The following is a 17527-nucleotide window of genomic DNA, read 5'->3' as shown; positions in this document are numbered from 1 at the left end:
TTATCATTGTTGTGAGCCGCCCCGAGTCTTCGGAGAGGGGGCGGCATACAAATCTAATAAATTGAATTGAATTGAATATAGAAGGACAGCAGGAGGGATAATTTCTCTTACAAGACTAAACCTACCTATCTGACAAACCCCTTTTGGGATTTCTAAGGCTGTTAGGTACATTCTAAGCAGAGGTGGGATTTAGCAGGTTCTGACCAGTTCTGGAGAACTGGTAGCAGAAATTTAAAGTAGTTCTGAGAACTGGAAAATACCTCTTCTGACTGGCCCCACCCTAATGTATTCTCTGCCTCCTGAGTCCCAGGTGATTGGGAGGAAATAGGGATTTTCCAGTAGCCTTCCCCTGGAGTGGGAAGGGAGTGGAGATTTTTTAGTATGCTTTCTGCCACACCAACCAAACCATGCCCACAGAACTGGCAGTATTTGTTTTTTAATCCCACCACTGATTCTAAGCCTAAAAATAAAACAGCACTAAGAGGTCTTTAGCTTACAAAGAAATTAAAATGAATTTCGAATTGACAAATTTATATATGTAATGAAATGGGAGACTAAACATAGGGGGCCAAAAAATATAATAAAACACAAAGATGAAACCAAGAAGAAATGCCAGCAATTTGTCCAACCGGAAAGTTATTTTTTATGAAAAATGGGATGCTGCACTTTGGAAAGTATAAGATAAGAAACAGACGTGCAATATAAAAAGAATGTGACTGCAAAAAGAATAAAAAATAAAAATAATTGACAGTGTTGGCAACATAGAACTCATAGCTGTCATGAAGGTTTAGGCTAAGAAAGTGATATAAAAGCTGTGTACCCATTTCAGACATAGTTATTAATACAGCTGCACAAATACTGAGAAGATACATACCTATAAAACCATTTTAAAACTACAATTTATATTCACTTTGAAACACTTGTTAGTACTGAATCTCTTCGCTACTCTGCAAGATGCTCACTCAGTATGGCATCAATAATGTTTGCATTTCCCAAACCAGCAGTTAGGAATTTTGGAACTAATCTGCATCGAATGAGATTAGTTCCAAAATGAGGGAAGTCTTATTTATTTTATAAAACTGTTTAACTGCAATAATTTTATAGATGGGGAGGATAGGAAATAATGTTCCTGAAAATATTTGATAACTAGCTTTTACACATGCATCTTCAGGATTCAAGAAGTAAATAAAGTCAGACCTAGTTAGTATTTTGATGAGAAGCTATCTGGGAATGCTATAGTAGAGAAATTGGGAAATCGAAAGACATTCTAAAAGAAGGTGGTGACAAACTTTTTCTGGACTACTGACAAGAAAACTGCACGGACATGCCCATGCAATCACTAGGAATAAACTCAACCCTTTTTAAAATATGATTCATTTACTAAAACTCATAAGACAAATTGATTCACAAAATGGGGAAAAAAAACCTGGATGTTATTGTTCTCTTATTATTTCAAAATCTATTGAGGAAAATCACATTAGAAATTTTTCCTTAATTCTTAAATTAACAATATTTTTCATCACACTGTGCCTAAGATTTTAGGTTCAAAGGAATTTATCATGGCTTAATTCCAGTTTTTCAAAATTAAGAATCTAACAAATAGCTGGATAGAAGGAAAGGGCGTTGATTCTTATGTGATATGCCTCTTCTAGTGGGATGGAGCTAGCACTCAGAATGGGTTGTCCTCGTCCAATCACAGTGAGGACTGAGTCTGTCAATCATCTTTGAAGCTCCATCTTCCATCTTGGCCCAGCTTTGACGAAGCTAAAGAAACACACCCGATGTGGCTAGACATAGATAATAATATCAACAGAAGTGTTTTGAATCCCATCTGACCAGTATTCTTGTTGTAATTGACTCAAGCGCAGTGACAAAGTGAAAAAAAACTGTTTGGTGGGGCTGAATGGTAGCTCCACTCCATGAGAATAGGCATATTAGGTAAGAACCAATGCCCCTTCTGCTGGAGGGTGGAGCTACCATTCAAAATGGGACATATCAAAGCCAGGGGTCCCATGGACAGGATTCGGTTGCAGTCAACACACTCCTCTGACCTAGGGGAAAATGGGGGAGGCTGACTCACAAGAAAAACAAATACAAATGAAGCAGGATTTTAAGGTTGGAACTAGCAGTCAGATGGGATAAAATCTAGCAACGTCTGGACTCTCGGAGTCGAAGCTGGACCATGATGGCAGACAGAGCTTCAAAGATGATTGACAGACTTAGTCCTCACTCTGATTGGATGAAGACAACCCATTCTGAATGCTAGCTCCACACTCCATGGAGAAAAAAATCCACAAATTATTTTAGTACTAATACCGATTCACAACTGCAATTTTAGCAAATTGAAAGGAAAAAAAATGCATACTTGGATACTTCAAGAACCACATAAAATTCTTGTAAAAGATAAATGTCATTGCTTAATTTAAGCAATAAAGTTCTTAAAGCTGCCTATGAATCTCTAGCTCTTTGCAATTCAATCCCAGATTAAAGGAGATTTCATAGTTGCTGACTTATATAAACACTGAGCTCTGACTCTTCCATAATATCTTTCCATTTCATATTTCTTGGAGCTGAAGCTCAGAATTAAAATAAGGTATTTATGAATAAATACCTTATATTCGTATTGCAAATGCCTTACTAAATTAGCTTCCATTCAAAGTGACCTAAATTAAGAGTATGAGTAAATTATAGAGAATAGTGTTCTTGGCAACAAAGAAGGAAATTACAGTTAGCAGCCGAGGTACTTGCGATACCTTTGTAACTGTAGCAGGTGATATGGCAAAAGGAGCTTTTGGATTAATGGCTTCCAACTTCATGTTTACAGAAAATGCATGAGTTCCAACAACAGGTTTGTCCTAAAAATGATTAATAAAAACTGTTAGTTTCCATCTCTCAAAATTTTCTTAACATCTAAGTATGTATGTGCATATATATGTACAACACACACACACACACACACAATTAGATACTTTTAGAACACTTATTTTGTTGGGGTCAGTTTTCTTTTCTGCTTTATATTGTTGCTGATATTTTAGTTTTAGGTTTAAAAAAAAAATTGAACATCAGTGAGACAGACACTAAGGAAGAAATAATAGAGAATGATACATTATATTTATTTAATATTTCCCTGAAAGTAATATGGAATTTTTCCACTTACTGTATAGGAAGCCAACAAATTAAAGCTACTAACAGTTGCTCTCAAAAACAATTCAACATGATTTGTTCTTGTACTACAAACATTTCACACACAGTTTTAACCAAGACTTTTCAAAGAAACATTCTTCCAAATAAATCAACATATAACACTATGGAATTGCTTATTTCTAAAAAAAAATTACCAATATATTTTTGAAACTTTCAGAACTGGGTTTAGGGTTTTATTGCAGGATGGGAAGTCAAAAGTGTATCTGTTTCATTAATCTCTAAGATAATGTATACATTATCTTATAAAGTATATTTAAATTTTTAAAATCACAACAGCACAATGGCAAATCGGAAGAGTTTTGATATCCAATAAGTAAAAAACTTAATTAAAATGTTATCTTAAATAAAGTATATTTAAATTTCTTAATTCACAACAACACAGTGGCAAATCGGAAGAGTTTTGATATCCAATAAGTAAAAAGCTTAATTAAAATGTTACTTGTCTAGTTCCCAGAACTTTTTGTACATATTAGATTTAATCATAGCATTTGTTAAGCATACAAAGCATGTCGAATGTCATACCTTGAACAGATCGGTGGGCACTAATGATTCTTCTTCCTCTTCTTTTACTTTTACTAGAATTTCTTGCCATTCTATCTCAGTCTTCAAATGCTTAATAGCTTCAATAAAAGAATCATAGTTTGTTATCCCATTAAAAGTAAACCACATTTTAGAATGAATATATTATATTACATTCATAGTAATATATTATATCACATTCATATTACATAGTACAGTGTTCTCTCGATTTTCGCGGGTTCGAACTTCGCTAAAAGTCTACACCACAGTTTTTAAAAAATATTAATTAAAAAATACTTCACGGTTTTTTCCCTATACCACGGTTTTTCCCGCCCAATGACATCATATGTCATCGCCAAACTTTCATCCACCTTTAATAAATATTTTTTTTAATAAACTTTAATAAATAAACATGGTGAGTAATAATTGAAATGGTTGCTAAGGGAACGGGAAATTACAATTTAGGGGTTTAAAGTGTTAAGAGAAGGCTTGTGATACTGTTCATAGCCAAAAATAGTGTATTTACTTCCGCATCTCTACTTTGCGGAAATTTGACTTTCACGGGTGGTCTCAGAATGCATCCCCCGCGAAAATTGAGGGAACACTGTAATATATTATATTACATTCATAGTAATGTAATAACAGTAATAATATTTATATATACTACTTCATAGTGCTTTACAACCATCTTTAAGTTTACAGAATCAGCATATTGCCCCCAATAACCTAGATCAGTTATGGCAAACCTTTTTTGGTTTATGTGCCAAAAGGGTGTCTGTGTGTGCCAGCATGCATGCACGCATCCACACCCCTTCCCTCCCCACCACACATGCGCACCCCCATGTGCTGCCCCCACGTATGTGTACAATCCCGCCCCATCCCTGTGCATGCATGCAGGCTTCACTGAAGCCTGGGACATGAAAAATGGCCAAATGGGAAGTTTGGAAAATGCCCTTCCAGTTTGCCATTGTGCTGTTTTTTGCATTCCAGAGGGTTCAGGGAAGCTTCCTGAAGCCCCGGAGTGCTCAAAATAGCACAATGGGCAAACCAGAAGTTTGGAAAATGCCCTTCCAGTTTGCCATTGTGCTGTTTTTTGCACTCTGGAGGGTTCAGGGAAGCTTCCCTGAAGCGTCCAGAGGGCGAAACAGCCTTTCCTGCTGGCCAGCTTGCGCATAAGTATTGGAGCTGACATAGAGCAACATCTCGCATGCCCTCCAATGTGGCTCCGCGTGCCACCTGTGGCATGCATGCATAGGTTCACCATCACAGATCTAGATCCTCATTTAATAAACCTCGGATGGAAGGCTGAGTAAATCTCAAGCTGGTCAAAATCGAACTCCTGGAGTGAGCAGTGAGTTAATCCTGCAATATGGCATTCTAAGCACTGCACCATCAGGGCAAATAATGAAGTAACAAATATTTCTCTCTAATCTGTGTTCCCTATGAATGTTAAATACTGTCTTTTTTAAAAAAAGTCCTCTTTGCAAACTCATAATATTTTTCAACTCTTGTTATGCTAAAAATACAAGAGATTTAAAACTCAGTATCTAAACTATAAAACTAGTCTTTATAAATAATATAAAAACATTAAATTAATAAACTACTAAATGGCATAAGTGACTCAAGTCCTCAACACCAAACTACTGAGTTGATAAATTGCTAAACATTAGCATAGTTAATCCATTAATCAACATTTTAATTATAATTACAAGTTAGTGTAAATATTTAACTTCCATATGCAATATAATATGATTTATCTAATTATCATTATCTCAGTAAATCTTAAATTCCTTTTTACAATTTTCAGGAAGACATAATTTCATTACTTGTCAGAAGATTTTATCTATTGTATCTCTAGATATATATTGGCAGCAATCAAGATTTCTTATATAAAGGGTTCAGAATTCCAAAGGGTCCCTATATAAACAACAATATAGAAAGCCACAGACTGCTATTTCTAATGTACTCAATTCTTCATGCATTTTAGTTTGTAGAGTACTCTTATAGTGTATTTAGGATTATCTTGGATATATAGTTTTGATCTTGAATAGGATAGGCACCTAGCAGAATATAAAATCTCATATGCAGCATGCCACCTTGAAAACTTCCCTTAAAACATGATCTAAATGGTCAGGTAAGGATGATTTACTTCCTATAATTAATTCTTGTCTAGTTTGGTTAAACATTTCACCACAATGCAAAATTATTTTAGCTTTGACCAAAATTTCCCTTAAGATTTCATAAGAGATTTAAATCCTTATACAAAGAATAAGTTGTCATCAGCACAAAACATCTGTTTCAAAAAAAATAACTCTAATAATAATTCCATTTCAACTGAAACAAAGATTATTTTAAGAGGGCAGCTTGACACAAGTATACAGGTATCATCAAACTACAGAAGGCAATTTATTTCAGTCTGCAGTGTTAGTTTGTGATTGAAAATTAGGTTTTGTACCTAAAGGAGGTTCAAGAATGTACCCTTGTTGAGATGCCCAACCCATTGGATGGAGAAAGGGATCTAAATAGAACATCCATAAGTCATACTGTTCTACATCTCCAAGTCCTTCATAGCGCAGCCTGAGTCGTCCACCAATATTTTCCAGAACAGTGACTATCCAAGCTCCTAAATAGTTATTTAAGTGCTGACATTCAAGTCGTGACCCTGGCGCAATAAGATCCAAATAATTTTTTCCTCGATAGAGCTGAAGAGTAAAAGCAAAGAAAAATGTTAAAGACATCTGCCTGTTTATCATTCTAAAATGTAACATTATTTAGGTATTTACTTCATTCATTTTCTTTTATATGTTATGTTTTTGTAATGACATTATTATCGGTAATACGGTTATACTTATAGCAGGTTCACAATTATTGTGAAATAAAAAAAGGATTTGATATTTCTTATTGCCTTTGCTTTCTAGGCTTTTAGTCCATTTGCTTTTAAGTAGCTAGTACATTATAGCATTGATTTCTGTTTAAATGTATATTCCTTAATAGAAATATATTACTTATTTATATATGTATGTCTATTTCCCACTCATCTAGAATACTAATGAGTGACTAGTTCTCCATTCTCTTTTACAAGATGCCATAAGCAGCAAATAACAGAGAACTGAGCCAATGCGTAAATTAGATGAATTAATGAGCTCATGAAGCAAACTTTTGATTCACTGAATCTAACAGTATTAGAAACCCTTTCCACATCTATGTCACCACAATACCTTTATTACATAGAAAGGTGAACAAAAAGAGACGAAGGTAATTTTTCAAACCAGAAAGTGTACTTGCAATTATGGAAAGATTATTTTTGAAAGTTACAAAAACAAAATCAAAACATGAGCTTCTATAAAATATTCTTGAAAAATATTCCACATTAAATACAACATAAGCATTATAGTCTCTATGAATTGTTCTCTTTCTTCACTTAACAATCATTCACTCAGCATCTGTTTGAAGTTAATGACAGTACTGAATGAATGGTATTTGTAACTGGTTCTCAAAGTTCTGGCCTTCACAGCACCTCTAGCACTGCTGCAAATGCTATCTGGGTACTTGCCACTGCAGCATTCTGCCGTCACATGAACATTATTTGCGACCTCCCTTGTCAACTTCTTATAAGCAGAATCAATGGAAAAGTCATTAGGCAGTGTTGCAAGCCGTTCACACTAATACATCTCTTCTGCAACCCTGTCATTTGATAAAATTTGCCCATCCTGCCTGCCTGTGATTTGCAACTGACAGCTTATTCACTAACTTAATGAGAGTCCAGCAGGAAGTCACAGGTACTAGTCACATGAGATTTCACTTAATAACCCACAACCCTTGCTTAACAACAGCAATGATGACTGCTGTCATCAGTAAACAACGTGGTTATTTAATGTCACACTTTATGACTCTATCACTTAGCGATGAAAATCCTGGCGCCAATTACCATTGTTAAATGAGAACTACCTGTACAATAGATATGCCAGCCCACTGATGAAGTTCTTTCCCGAAAGAGTTTTCTATTGCAATTCCATCCCCTTCCAGATTTTAAATTTATTCTGAAAATTACATGTTAAGGGGTCTTTTATAACTATACAGCAAAATCTCTCTTGTATTAGTTTGCCACTACTTAGATATATTCCAGAAAGCAAAATCTCTCATTTTAGTTTGCTACTACTTACCATATTTTTCAGAGTATAGGTTCCTCCCTAAAAGAGGCTGAAAATTTGAATGCGCCTTATACTCCAAATATAGCTTTTTTGAAGCTTTTTTCTTCAGCCCTAACGAGGTGCTAACAATGTTCCCGGATTTCTACTCCCCCCAAAGAAGGTTTTTTTCCCCAGCCTTAAGCCTTTGCAGGCTTGTTTTCATTCCTACTCCCTTCGAAGAATATTTTGCTCAGCCCTAACCAGAGGATAAAATAATGTGCTAAAGCTGAACAGACTAAGGAAACTAGTCAGATGAATACAGGGAGATAGATCCCAACCCCCTATTTTCCTCCTCCAAAACTAAGGCGTGTCTTATGCTCCGAAAAATATGGTAAACATATTCCAGAAAGATTAAATTATAACCAAATTGGAGGGGGGAAAACATGCCACTATTTTTTAAAAAAATAAGTAGTAATTATTAAACTTTATTGAACCAGATTCTGTACTTTTACAATTGTTACTGTGTAGACACCTACCCCTTCTAGAAGACCGGCAGGAGGGCTGCATGCTCCTTTCAGAATTTGCTGAAGGAATTCTATCTGATTGGGAATTTTATCCTTAATGCCTAAAAAAAAAAGACAGCAAAAAACTAAATCAATCAATATACACTCTTGCCATCTTATAAGCAAGCTTGATTAAAGTTACACTTATCTTGGGAAGGTCAAAAACAAACTCACATGTCTGTGGTTCAACATGTTTGCAACTTTTGGATTACTTAAGAGTACACTGAGAGCATATGCACCAAGACAAATTCTTTGTGTGTCCAATCACACTTGGCCAATAAAGAATTCTATTCTATTCTATTCTATTTCTTTCCTATTTCAGAGTTTTATGACCTGAGTTCAAGGATGATTAAATCTAGAGTAGGAACAGGTATAGGATTTCAATCACAATGAACCAAAAATAAGACTGTCAATAATATATGACATTATTAAGCCCAACACTTATATTGACAAGATGAATGGTTGACTGTGCAGTTGACTTTTAGGTATCATAGCAAATATGTAAAAGTAAATGTAAAAGCAATTCATGCAAACCTATTCAAAGTAATAACCCTGGAAAACCAAATACAAAAATTTAGGGAGGACTGAACAACAAAAGCTTAATCACTTTATAGGCAGTTATTTTGTAAGTTGATAAGACTTTGTTCCATACAAGATGGTTACCTTCAGGCACTTTGAGAGTCTTCTTGTTCTGCTCACACCAGCCAAGTGGATGCAGATCAGCTGTCATGATATCACACCAGAAATCAGCCTTGCGGTCTTCTCCATAACCATCATAACGCAAAAGCAGTAACTGCCCACAAGTGGTAATGATTGTGGCAATCCAATAAGTGTCAGGACCAGGTTTGATAGCAACCTCCAATTTCATTCCTGGTGTGAAGCCATTCTGTGGGCTAGTATCCACCTAAAAAGGAGGGGGAAAAACACCATGACAGCAATTTTGATACTGTAACTAAAAATAAATAAAAATTCTAAGAGATTTTTTAAACAAAGTGAGTTCCAAAGCATTGCTCTTCAAAACATCCTTCCTACTTCTATAGTAATTACAACTCTCTACAGAATGATCCTTGACAACTTAGATGAAATAGCGTACATTCTAATTAGGTTGCTTGTGAGTAGAAAAAATAATTTTGAAACCATTTTTATTGAATAAACTTTACTCATAATTTTTTTCAAATTCAATAATCATTTTTATTGAATAAGCTTACTCATACAAAAATGTATTTCAAATTGGAAATGAAACAGAATTAGACAGCTGCCTCCCCCTCAGATATAAATGGAAATTTACATAAATGCACAGTCCTAGAGGAACAGATAAATCAAGGCAGAACTTGGGAGAAGTGATTCTAACTAACAATTAATAAACTAAGAAAAGTAAATAAACAATAGCATGCAAGCAAGAATAAGAACGAGAATAAGATGTCTTAATTGGATACATGTCTTACTATACAAATAAAGTATGTCTGCTCTGGACAGGAACCAATATATTTGAAACATTCTCTTTCCTGTTCCAATAGCACCCTCTCATGGCAATCTAGTAAGACTACAGTAGTAGTCTCAGTGATCCAATTTCTTATGCAATCCCATCTGACATTACAGAAATAAATTATTGGATCTTGCCCCCAGATAAGAATAGAACTAGTCTGCATTCCCCATTTTTAATTTGTTAGGGTATACAAAGTAGCAAAGTATGCTAGCTTATGATTGAAAAACTCTATACTTTAATGTATAATCTAAGAGAGAGAAACGAAACTATTGTTAAGAGGAAATATCACCATTGCAAGGCACTATGGAAAAATATAGAGGATATGAAAGCAATCACATAGAAATGGATACGTTAATGGATAAATTAACAAATGAATTAACAAATATATGTGTAATAGTAAACAAGAGGAAAAAATATATTGTTATAAATGAATATGCTGCAAAAAACAATTAGCCTGCAATTTAACAGGTGTAAATATTAAGCTCTGGTACCAAAACAACCCATGTATAAAGCACAATGCTTTATTCCGTCTTGAGTGTATATATGTATGTTGTTATTCCCCTTGTCTTCTCACTCTTTTTCTCTTTCTTCTTTTTTTCTATGGATTTCTATGCATAAATAATTATGTAATTTTATGCACTTTGTAAATGTACAGTTGTATTGTTTATTCTCTTTTTTTAATGTAAATAACTAATAAAGTATTTTTCAAAAAAGAAAAACTCTATACTTTACCAAAGGCAGTTATAGTAACAATATTTATTTTGGGGAGGGGGGGATTAAATTGGTAAACTTTATACCATAAGGTAAATCTACATGGCCCCTTGTGACATGGATACACAAATATATAGTGGTACCTCGGTACTCGAACGCTTCCTTTCTCGTACATTTTGGATACCGAACAAAATTTTCGGCAAAAATTTGCTTCGGTATCTGAACAAAAATTCGGATACCGAACAGCCACAGAAAATTTTGTTTATTATCCGAAATGAGGGGACGGGGTGAGAAGGAATGGGACTCGGAATTCGACACGCCCATTCTGGCCGCCCACTAAACAGCCTCCCAGTCGTGCTCCAAGCTGTAGGGAGTGGGGGGGGGGGGCTGCAATACCGGCAGTTTCGGGGGAGCTCCTTTCCTTTAAGCAGTTACACCAACTTTCTCTTTCCCGAGAGTAGCGACGGCAGCAGAGGCTTTCCTTAGAGCAGCAGCAGCGCCGGGAACGTCAGAGGCTTCCCTTTCTCATCTCACGTTCCCGGCGCTGCTGCTGCTCTAAGGAAAGCCTCTGCTGCCGTCGCTACTCTCGGGAAAGAGAAAGTTGGTGTAACTGCTTAAAGGGAAGACGAACCACTGAGGAAAGGAGCCCCCCCTGAAACTGCCCCCCCTAACTACAGCTTGGAGTGCTTAGACCTCATATCTTTATCCCATAGGAAATAAAGGAAATAGGGGCTGGAAACCAATTAAACCCATTTCCATTATTTCCTATGGGATAAATTAATTCGGTACTCGACCAAATCGGTTCTCGACCACACTTTTGGAACGGATTATGGTCGAATACCGAGGTACCACTGTATATTTATACAATTGCTCCAATATTTTTCTCATTTTCATGTACAATATTTTGTATTTAAATACATGCACATTCATGGCACACGCATATACATTCTTCTGGAATAAACCACATTATGCAGAAAAGGAGTAAAAGGGGAGGGGAAAATGTAGCTAAAACTAGCTTATATACTAACATAATTAACTACATCTCCAGGCCTTTGGGGGCGAAGGGGGGAGGGGAAATCCTGATATTACATTCATTGCTTTTTGTTCTTTGAATCTCTCTCCTTTCTCTTTGTTGTAGATATCATAAACTCAAGACAACCACAAGTTTCTCTCTTTCTCTCAACTCATTCACTTTTCTTTTAATATATTGTTTCATTCATCCCTCACATTTATATAGATTCCAATCTCACAAAACATGACTCTGGGCAGCGCACAATAAAAAAACAGTCTATAAAAAGAAACAAGTATTCCATCATTTCATGAAGCCCTCATTCATTCTTTCTGTATGACCAAAGACCTTCCATTCATACTTGTTATTCATTTTTGTGTGCGACTTACACTTATTCAGTACAAATTCTTTCTTCACATTATTTCTTTTCTTAATATACACACTTCTTAAATAGCCCATTCCCACTGCAGTCAACTTGCATTTCTCTGGCCATACTAAATTCACACTTTCATACTGAATTTATTGACTTTTATTATCTCCTCCTCTAAAGGAGAGAGGAAGTTCCAGTTATGAAGTTTGTGAAGGACAAAAAGGGGGCAATTTTTTTATTTCTGTCTTGCCTTGGGGTTCAGTAATATTTTTACATTAATTTTAGTAGGGAGGTTTTTAAGATAGTTTAATTGGGACGGGAGGGTGTTGTTAGACTGTATGGATGTGAAGGCGAATGAAGTGGACAGAATGGATTGGAGGAATGGGCTGACCTGCCGGATGATATAGAGACTGGGTGGGTGGGTGGCGCGCTCTCTGGGGGTGCAGAGGGCCAGGCTATTCCAGTCATAATGGGAAGAGGGAGATTGTGATCCCCTTATATAGAGCGCTGGTGAGACCACATTTGGAATACTGTGTTCAGTTCTGGAGACCTCACCTACAAAAAGATATTGACAAAATTGAACGGGTCCAAAGACGGGCTACAAGAATGGTGGAAGGTCTTAAGCATAAAACGTATCAGGAAAGACTTAATGAACTCAATCTGTATAGTCTGGAGGACAGAAGGAAAAGGGGGGACAAGATCGAAACATTTAAATATGTTAAAGGGTTAAATAAGGTTCAGGAGGGAAGTGTTTTTAATAGGAAAGTGAACACAAGAACAAGGGGACACAATCTGAAGTTAGTTGGGGGAAAGATCAAAAGCAACGTGAGAAAATATTATTTCACTGAAAGAGTAGTAGATCCTTGGAACAAACTTCCAGCAGACGTGGTTGGTAAACATATATCCATTGTAAGATAAAATACAGGAAATAGTATAAGGGCAGACTAGATGGACCATAAGGTCTTTTTCTGCCGTCAGTCTTCTATGTTTCTATGTTTCTATGTATGGCGAGAGCAGAGGGGTAGGCCATTCACAGGGAATGAGGACCAGCTGCTTGAAAGTGGTTCCCTGGTCTGGCCCCTCGAGCTCAACCTAGGGTAACAGTGATAGGTGAAATCCGGGCCCTGGGCTCAGGCTGCTGCTACTTAACTCCAGGTCAGTTATGAATAAAGCTCCCCTTAACCGGGACTTGCTTTTGGATGAGGAGGCCGACCTGTGACTGAGACCTGGCTGGGTCCTGAGGGGGGAGTTCCCCTCTCTGAGATGTGCCCAGCCAGATTTCAGATGTTGCACCAGCCACGACCCCAGGAAAGGAGGGGAGGGGTGGCAATTATAACCTATGAGTTGTCTTGACCTACGCAGGCTCGCTGCTCCTGAGATACTGGGTTGTGAGTCCCTTCTTGTGAAGCTAGACCTAGAAGTTCAGGTGGGCTTGTTGATCATGTACCTGCCTCCCAGTTGCGTGGCAGCAGCCCTGCCAGTGCTACTCAAGGAGGTAGCCAGGTTGGCGGTGGAGTTCCCCAGACTAATGGTCTTGGGGGATTTCAATATGCCGTCACTCGGCGAGTCCTCTGGGTTGGCACAGGAGTTCATGGCTTACATGACAACCATGGTCCTGACTCAAGTAATTCAGGGTCCGACACAAGAGGACAGGCACACTCTCATTATGGTTTTCCTCTCAGTAATGACCTGATATTAAGTGGTTTAGTGATCACACCATTGTCATGGTCAGACCATTTTCTGCTACGGCTAGACTATAAGGCTCCAATCCTCCCCCAAAGGGAGGCAGAACCGATTAGGTGGTTCTGCCCCAGAAGCCTAATGGACCCTATGGGCTTTCAAAGGGCGCTTGGGGAGATATCAGATTCGCTTATACACAATCGGGTGGAGTCACTAGTAACGGCTTGGAACACGGCTGCAAAAGGGGCTCTTGACCGTATTGCGCTTTTGCAACCTTTTTGTGGTAATAGACCCAGGAGATCTCCTTGGGTTACTGAGAAACTCAGGGGATGAAATGCCAGAAGAGATGACTAGAGAAGTGTTGGAGGACCAGTAAATCAGAATCTGACCGAACCAAATTAAGAGCTTTTGTTAAGACTTATTTGGAAGCATTCAGGGCGGCAAGGACTTTGTATCTTTCTGCAATGATTGCATCTGCGGAATCCACTGGGTGAATCATCCGCCGAGACGGGGTGAGTTACCATCAGTACGCTGACAATACTCAGCTGTACATCTCAACCCCTTGCCAATTCAGTGAAGCAGCAGAGGTAATGTGCTGCTGTCTGAAAGCTGTAAGGGTCTGGCTGTGTGCCAACAGGGTCAGACCCAACCCTGACAAGACAGAATTGGTTGTGGGTGTTGCCTCCTAAGGATATTTCCATCTCTCCAGGGGGGGAGGGGGGAGGAATTTTAACCCCCTCAGAGAAGGTCCGCAACTTGGGAGTCCTACTCGACCCACAACTGTCATTGGAATATCATCTTTCAGCTGTGGCAAGGGGGACGTTTGCCCAGGTTCGCCTGGTGCATCAGTTGCGGTCTTATCTGGATAGGGAGGCTCACCTGACATTCACTCACACCCTCATCATCTCGAGGATCGACTACTGCAATGCTCTCTACATGGGGCTACCTCTGTAGAACTTTCGTAGACTGCAATTGATCCAAAACAGAGCTGTGCTAGCTGTCATGGGCCTTCCCAGATACACCCATGTTTTGTCATCACTCCACGAGCTGCAATGGTTGTCAACTAGTCTCCGAAAACAATTCAAAGTGATGGGGTTGACCTTTAAGGCTCTACATAGCTTAGGACCTGATTACCTACGGGACCGTCTCTTGCCTCATGTATCCCATCGACCGGTTATGGCCCTAGGGGAAGGGCCTTCTCCAGGTCCCGTCAGCCAGACAATGCCAACTGGTGGACCCTAGGGGAAGGGCCTTCTCTGTGGTTGCCTGCCCTCTGGAATCAACTCCTCACAGAGATCCATAATATTCCCACTCTCCGGGCCTTCTGGAAGAGCTTAAATACACATCTATGCCGGCAGGGGTGGGGCTGTTGAACCTGGTTGTTTTGTGCCAGCCCATATTATTGTCTGACTGTTGGAGATATGACAGAGTTGTATGAGGTCCGCTGTCTGGCAGATGTTTTAAGTTAAGGGGTTTTTATATTGATGTTTTATAATGCTGTTTAATTTCAATTTCTTCCATTGTTATATATTAATATGTTGTAAGCCACAGTAATCGAACAAACAAATAAATAAATACTAAGTAGGCTAAAATATGATGTAACATACAACCAGTTAGCTTCTTTCTGATAAACACAATTTTCTTTCATCAAATCACTTACTACCCAGCATATTTTTACTAATACAGTATTTACATATCTTAAAATATTTGTCCTTTAATTTTAGTTTTAAAAAAGATATACAAATTCATTTACTTGTTTTGGTTTTTGCCATTAATATATGGCATTGTAACAATTCATTCTATTTTCCCTGTAACTTCTCCCCCAAAACATTCTAATACAATTATCCATTTATCCACAGATCTGCAAAACAATCCAGGACATTACACATTTTTGTTTTATCCCTGTTCAACAATGAATTCAATAGGTATTTCATTTCTTCTTGCAAATTCTTTACTTATGTATTTATTTGTTGCATTCAACAATGAGTCTTACATTCTATATTTGTATAAAACACTTCATAATTTAAGCCTATCAACAAGTGTATATTAAACACTTCTACTAGTTTTTCTCATCATTCCTATCACCCTTTTCCTCCCATGTTGACTGTATGACTGTAACTTGTTGCTTATATCCTAAGATTTTTATTAATATTGCTTCTTCATTGCTTATTTGACCCCTATGACAATCATTAAGTGTTGTATCACATGATTCTTGACAAATGTATATTTTATTTTATGTACGTTGAGAGCATATGCACCAAGACAAATTCCTTGTGTGTCCAATCACACTTGGCCAATAAAAATTCTATTCTATTCTATTCTATAACATTTGTATAATTCTCACATCCCTATATTTCTCAATTCCTTGCTGAACAGAAAAATCTAATCTATACACCTCCTGTCCATTGTAAAATTGGACTTCCCAAATTTTGCTCATTGTTACATCTTGGGACATATCAATCAAACTTCTGCCAAATGCCTCCCTAGGAAGGTTTAACACAGTATTTTCATACAATTTAAATTCCACAGTAACTTGATTATTGAAAAGGTGAACAATTATACTCGAACCCTGTCTACAGAGTTGAATTTTCAATGGTGTAACAGACAGCCCGTAGTTGTATTATAGAGTATACATACTCCTTGTTGAATGTTACGTGCTTTCATTGTTTGAAAAATTAAAAAGACATTTCAAGATTTTGTCATACACTACCACCCAAAGTATTTTTTTCTAGCGCAAAAAATCCTGGAGCTTCACAGCATCCATATCATGCTGTAAAACTTTTGTGAAAGTTGCAGTCCCTGTCCAATTATTTTGTTTGTTAGTCCCAAAAAACCAGTAACATACTTTTATCTGAAACATTGCACTTTTAAAAAGTAGCAAGTTAATTTTCATGTTTTATCGTTCACTTCTACTAAAAGGAAAAAAAAATAAAAGAGAGAAAGGGATGACTGAATGAGTAAGGTGTTGTCAACAAGGCATGGAAGAAAGCCTTAAGATGATGAGTCAGCAAGCTCTTTGCAGACTAATTATCTTCATGTGTTGTAACTGCAAAACATTTCACTTTGCACCATAGAACAGCCACTCTCGCTTTAAAAAATATTTAAGTCAGCAATTATTTGGATCTGTCTCGAGCACTAACAGAAGCACAAGAGTCCCCCTTGCAAAGCAAAGGACAAAAATAAATGCTATTACTGTTATTCCCCTTTAAATGAGACCTGTGAGGATATTAAGAAAGCCCAAAAGTTACAGCAAAGAGCTTAGGGGACTGCACTTAGAATTCTCAAGGATCTGAAATGAAGAGCTTCTGCCCATTATGGCTACCAAGGGATCAGAGTTTAAAGAACACACACAGAACACAACATTGACCAGATGTTTACTTACATGTCTAAATGAGCTGTGAGGTGCTGCTGTTGCTCCTGTATCTTCCAAATAGTCATCCCAACTGAACTCTGCTTCTTCCACAACAGATCCTGCATCTACAATAATCCAGAAATAATGAGCAAATCTAAAATGGAAAGGGGGTGTTATAAATTTCTTAACTGTAGATGTTTACCCCACTGCTTTGAAGACAAAGGAAATATTCTATTGAAATTGGGTATGTTGATGCACTAATGTCAATTAAACAATGTCACTTTTGTGTCAGATATCAAGTTACTAAAGCCTCTATGCCCATAAACAGCATTCTTTTGATTTTATGTATTGGCTCTATCATTAAACAAAAATATATGCTTTTAAAAGAAAGCTGCAGAGATCTACTATTAAGATTAAGGAATCAGGAAGTAGTGGTGGGCATTCAAGCAGCGGCAGGCATGTGTCTACTCATATTTTTGTATTCCTCGCTTGTCAATTTCACC

General features: G+C 37.3%; 1 protein-coding gene across 3 annotated transcripts in view; it reads right to left on the bottom strand.

Moving 5' to 3' along the window:
• SFMBT1 (Scm like with four mbt domains 1) overlaps positions 1–17527 on the bottom strand; it is a 132904-nt gene that overhangs the window by 32807 nt on the left and 82570 nt on the right. For all 3 annotated transcript variants that reach the window (XM_070738636.1, XM_070738638.1, XM_070738637.1), the window contains exons 3-8: positions 17055–17149; positions 9080–9320; positions 8390–8478; positions 6179–6425; positions 3727–3824; positions 2754–2855 (exon numbers count right to left, since the gene is read on the bottom strand). In XM_070738636.1, coding sequence (XP_070594737.1) covers positions 2754–2855; positions 3727–3824; positions 6179–6425; positions 8390–8478; positions 9080–9320; positions 17055–17149 — 872 coding nt within the window. The remainder of the gene's footprint in view (positions 1–2753; positions 2856–3726; positions 3825–6178; positions 6426–8389; positions 8479–9079; positions 9321–17054; positions 17150–17527) is intronic.

The sequence above is a fragment of the Erythrolamprus reginae genome, chromosome 2 (genome assembly GCF_031021105.1).
Source record: "Erythrolamprus reginae isolate rEryReg1 chromosome 2, rEryReg1.hap1, whole genome shotgun sequence".
Lineage (NCBI taxonomy): Eukaryota > Metazoa > Chordata > Lepidosauria > Squamata > Dipsadidae > Erythrolamprus > Erythrolamprus reginae.
The sequence above is the reverse complement of the archived record's forward strand: the minus strand, read 5'-3'. Positions and strand labels throughout refer to the sequence as shown.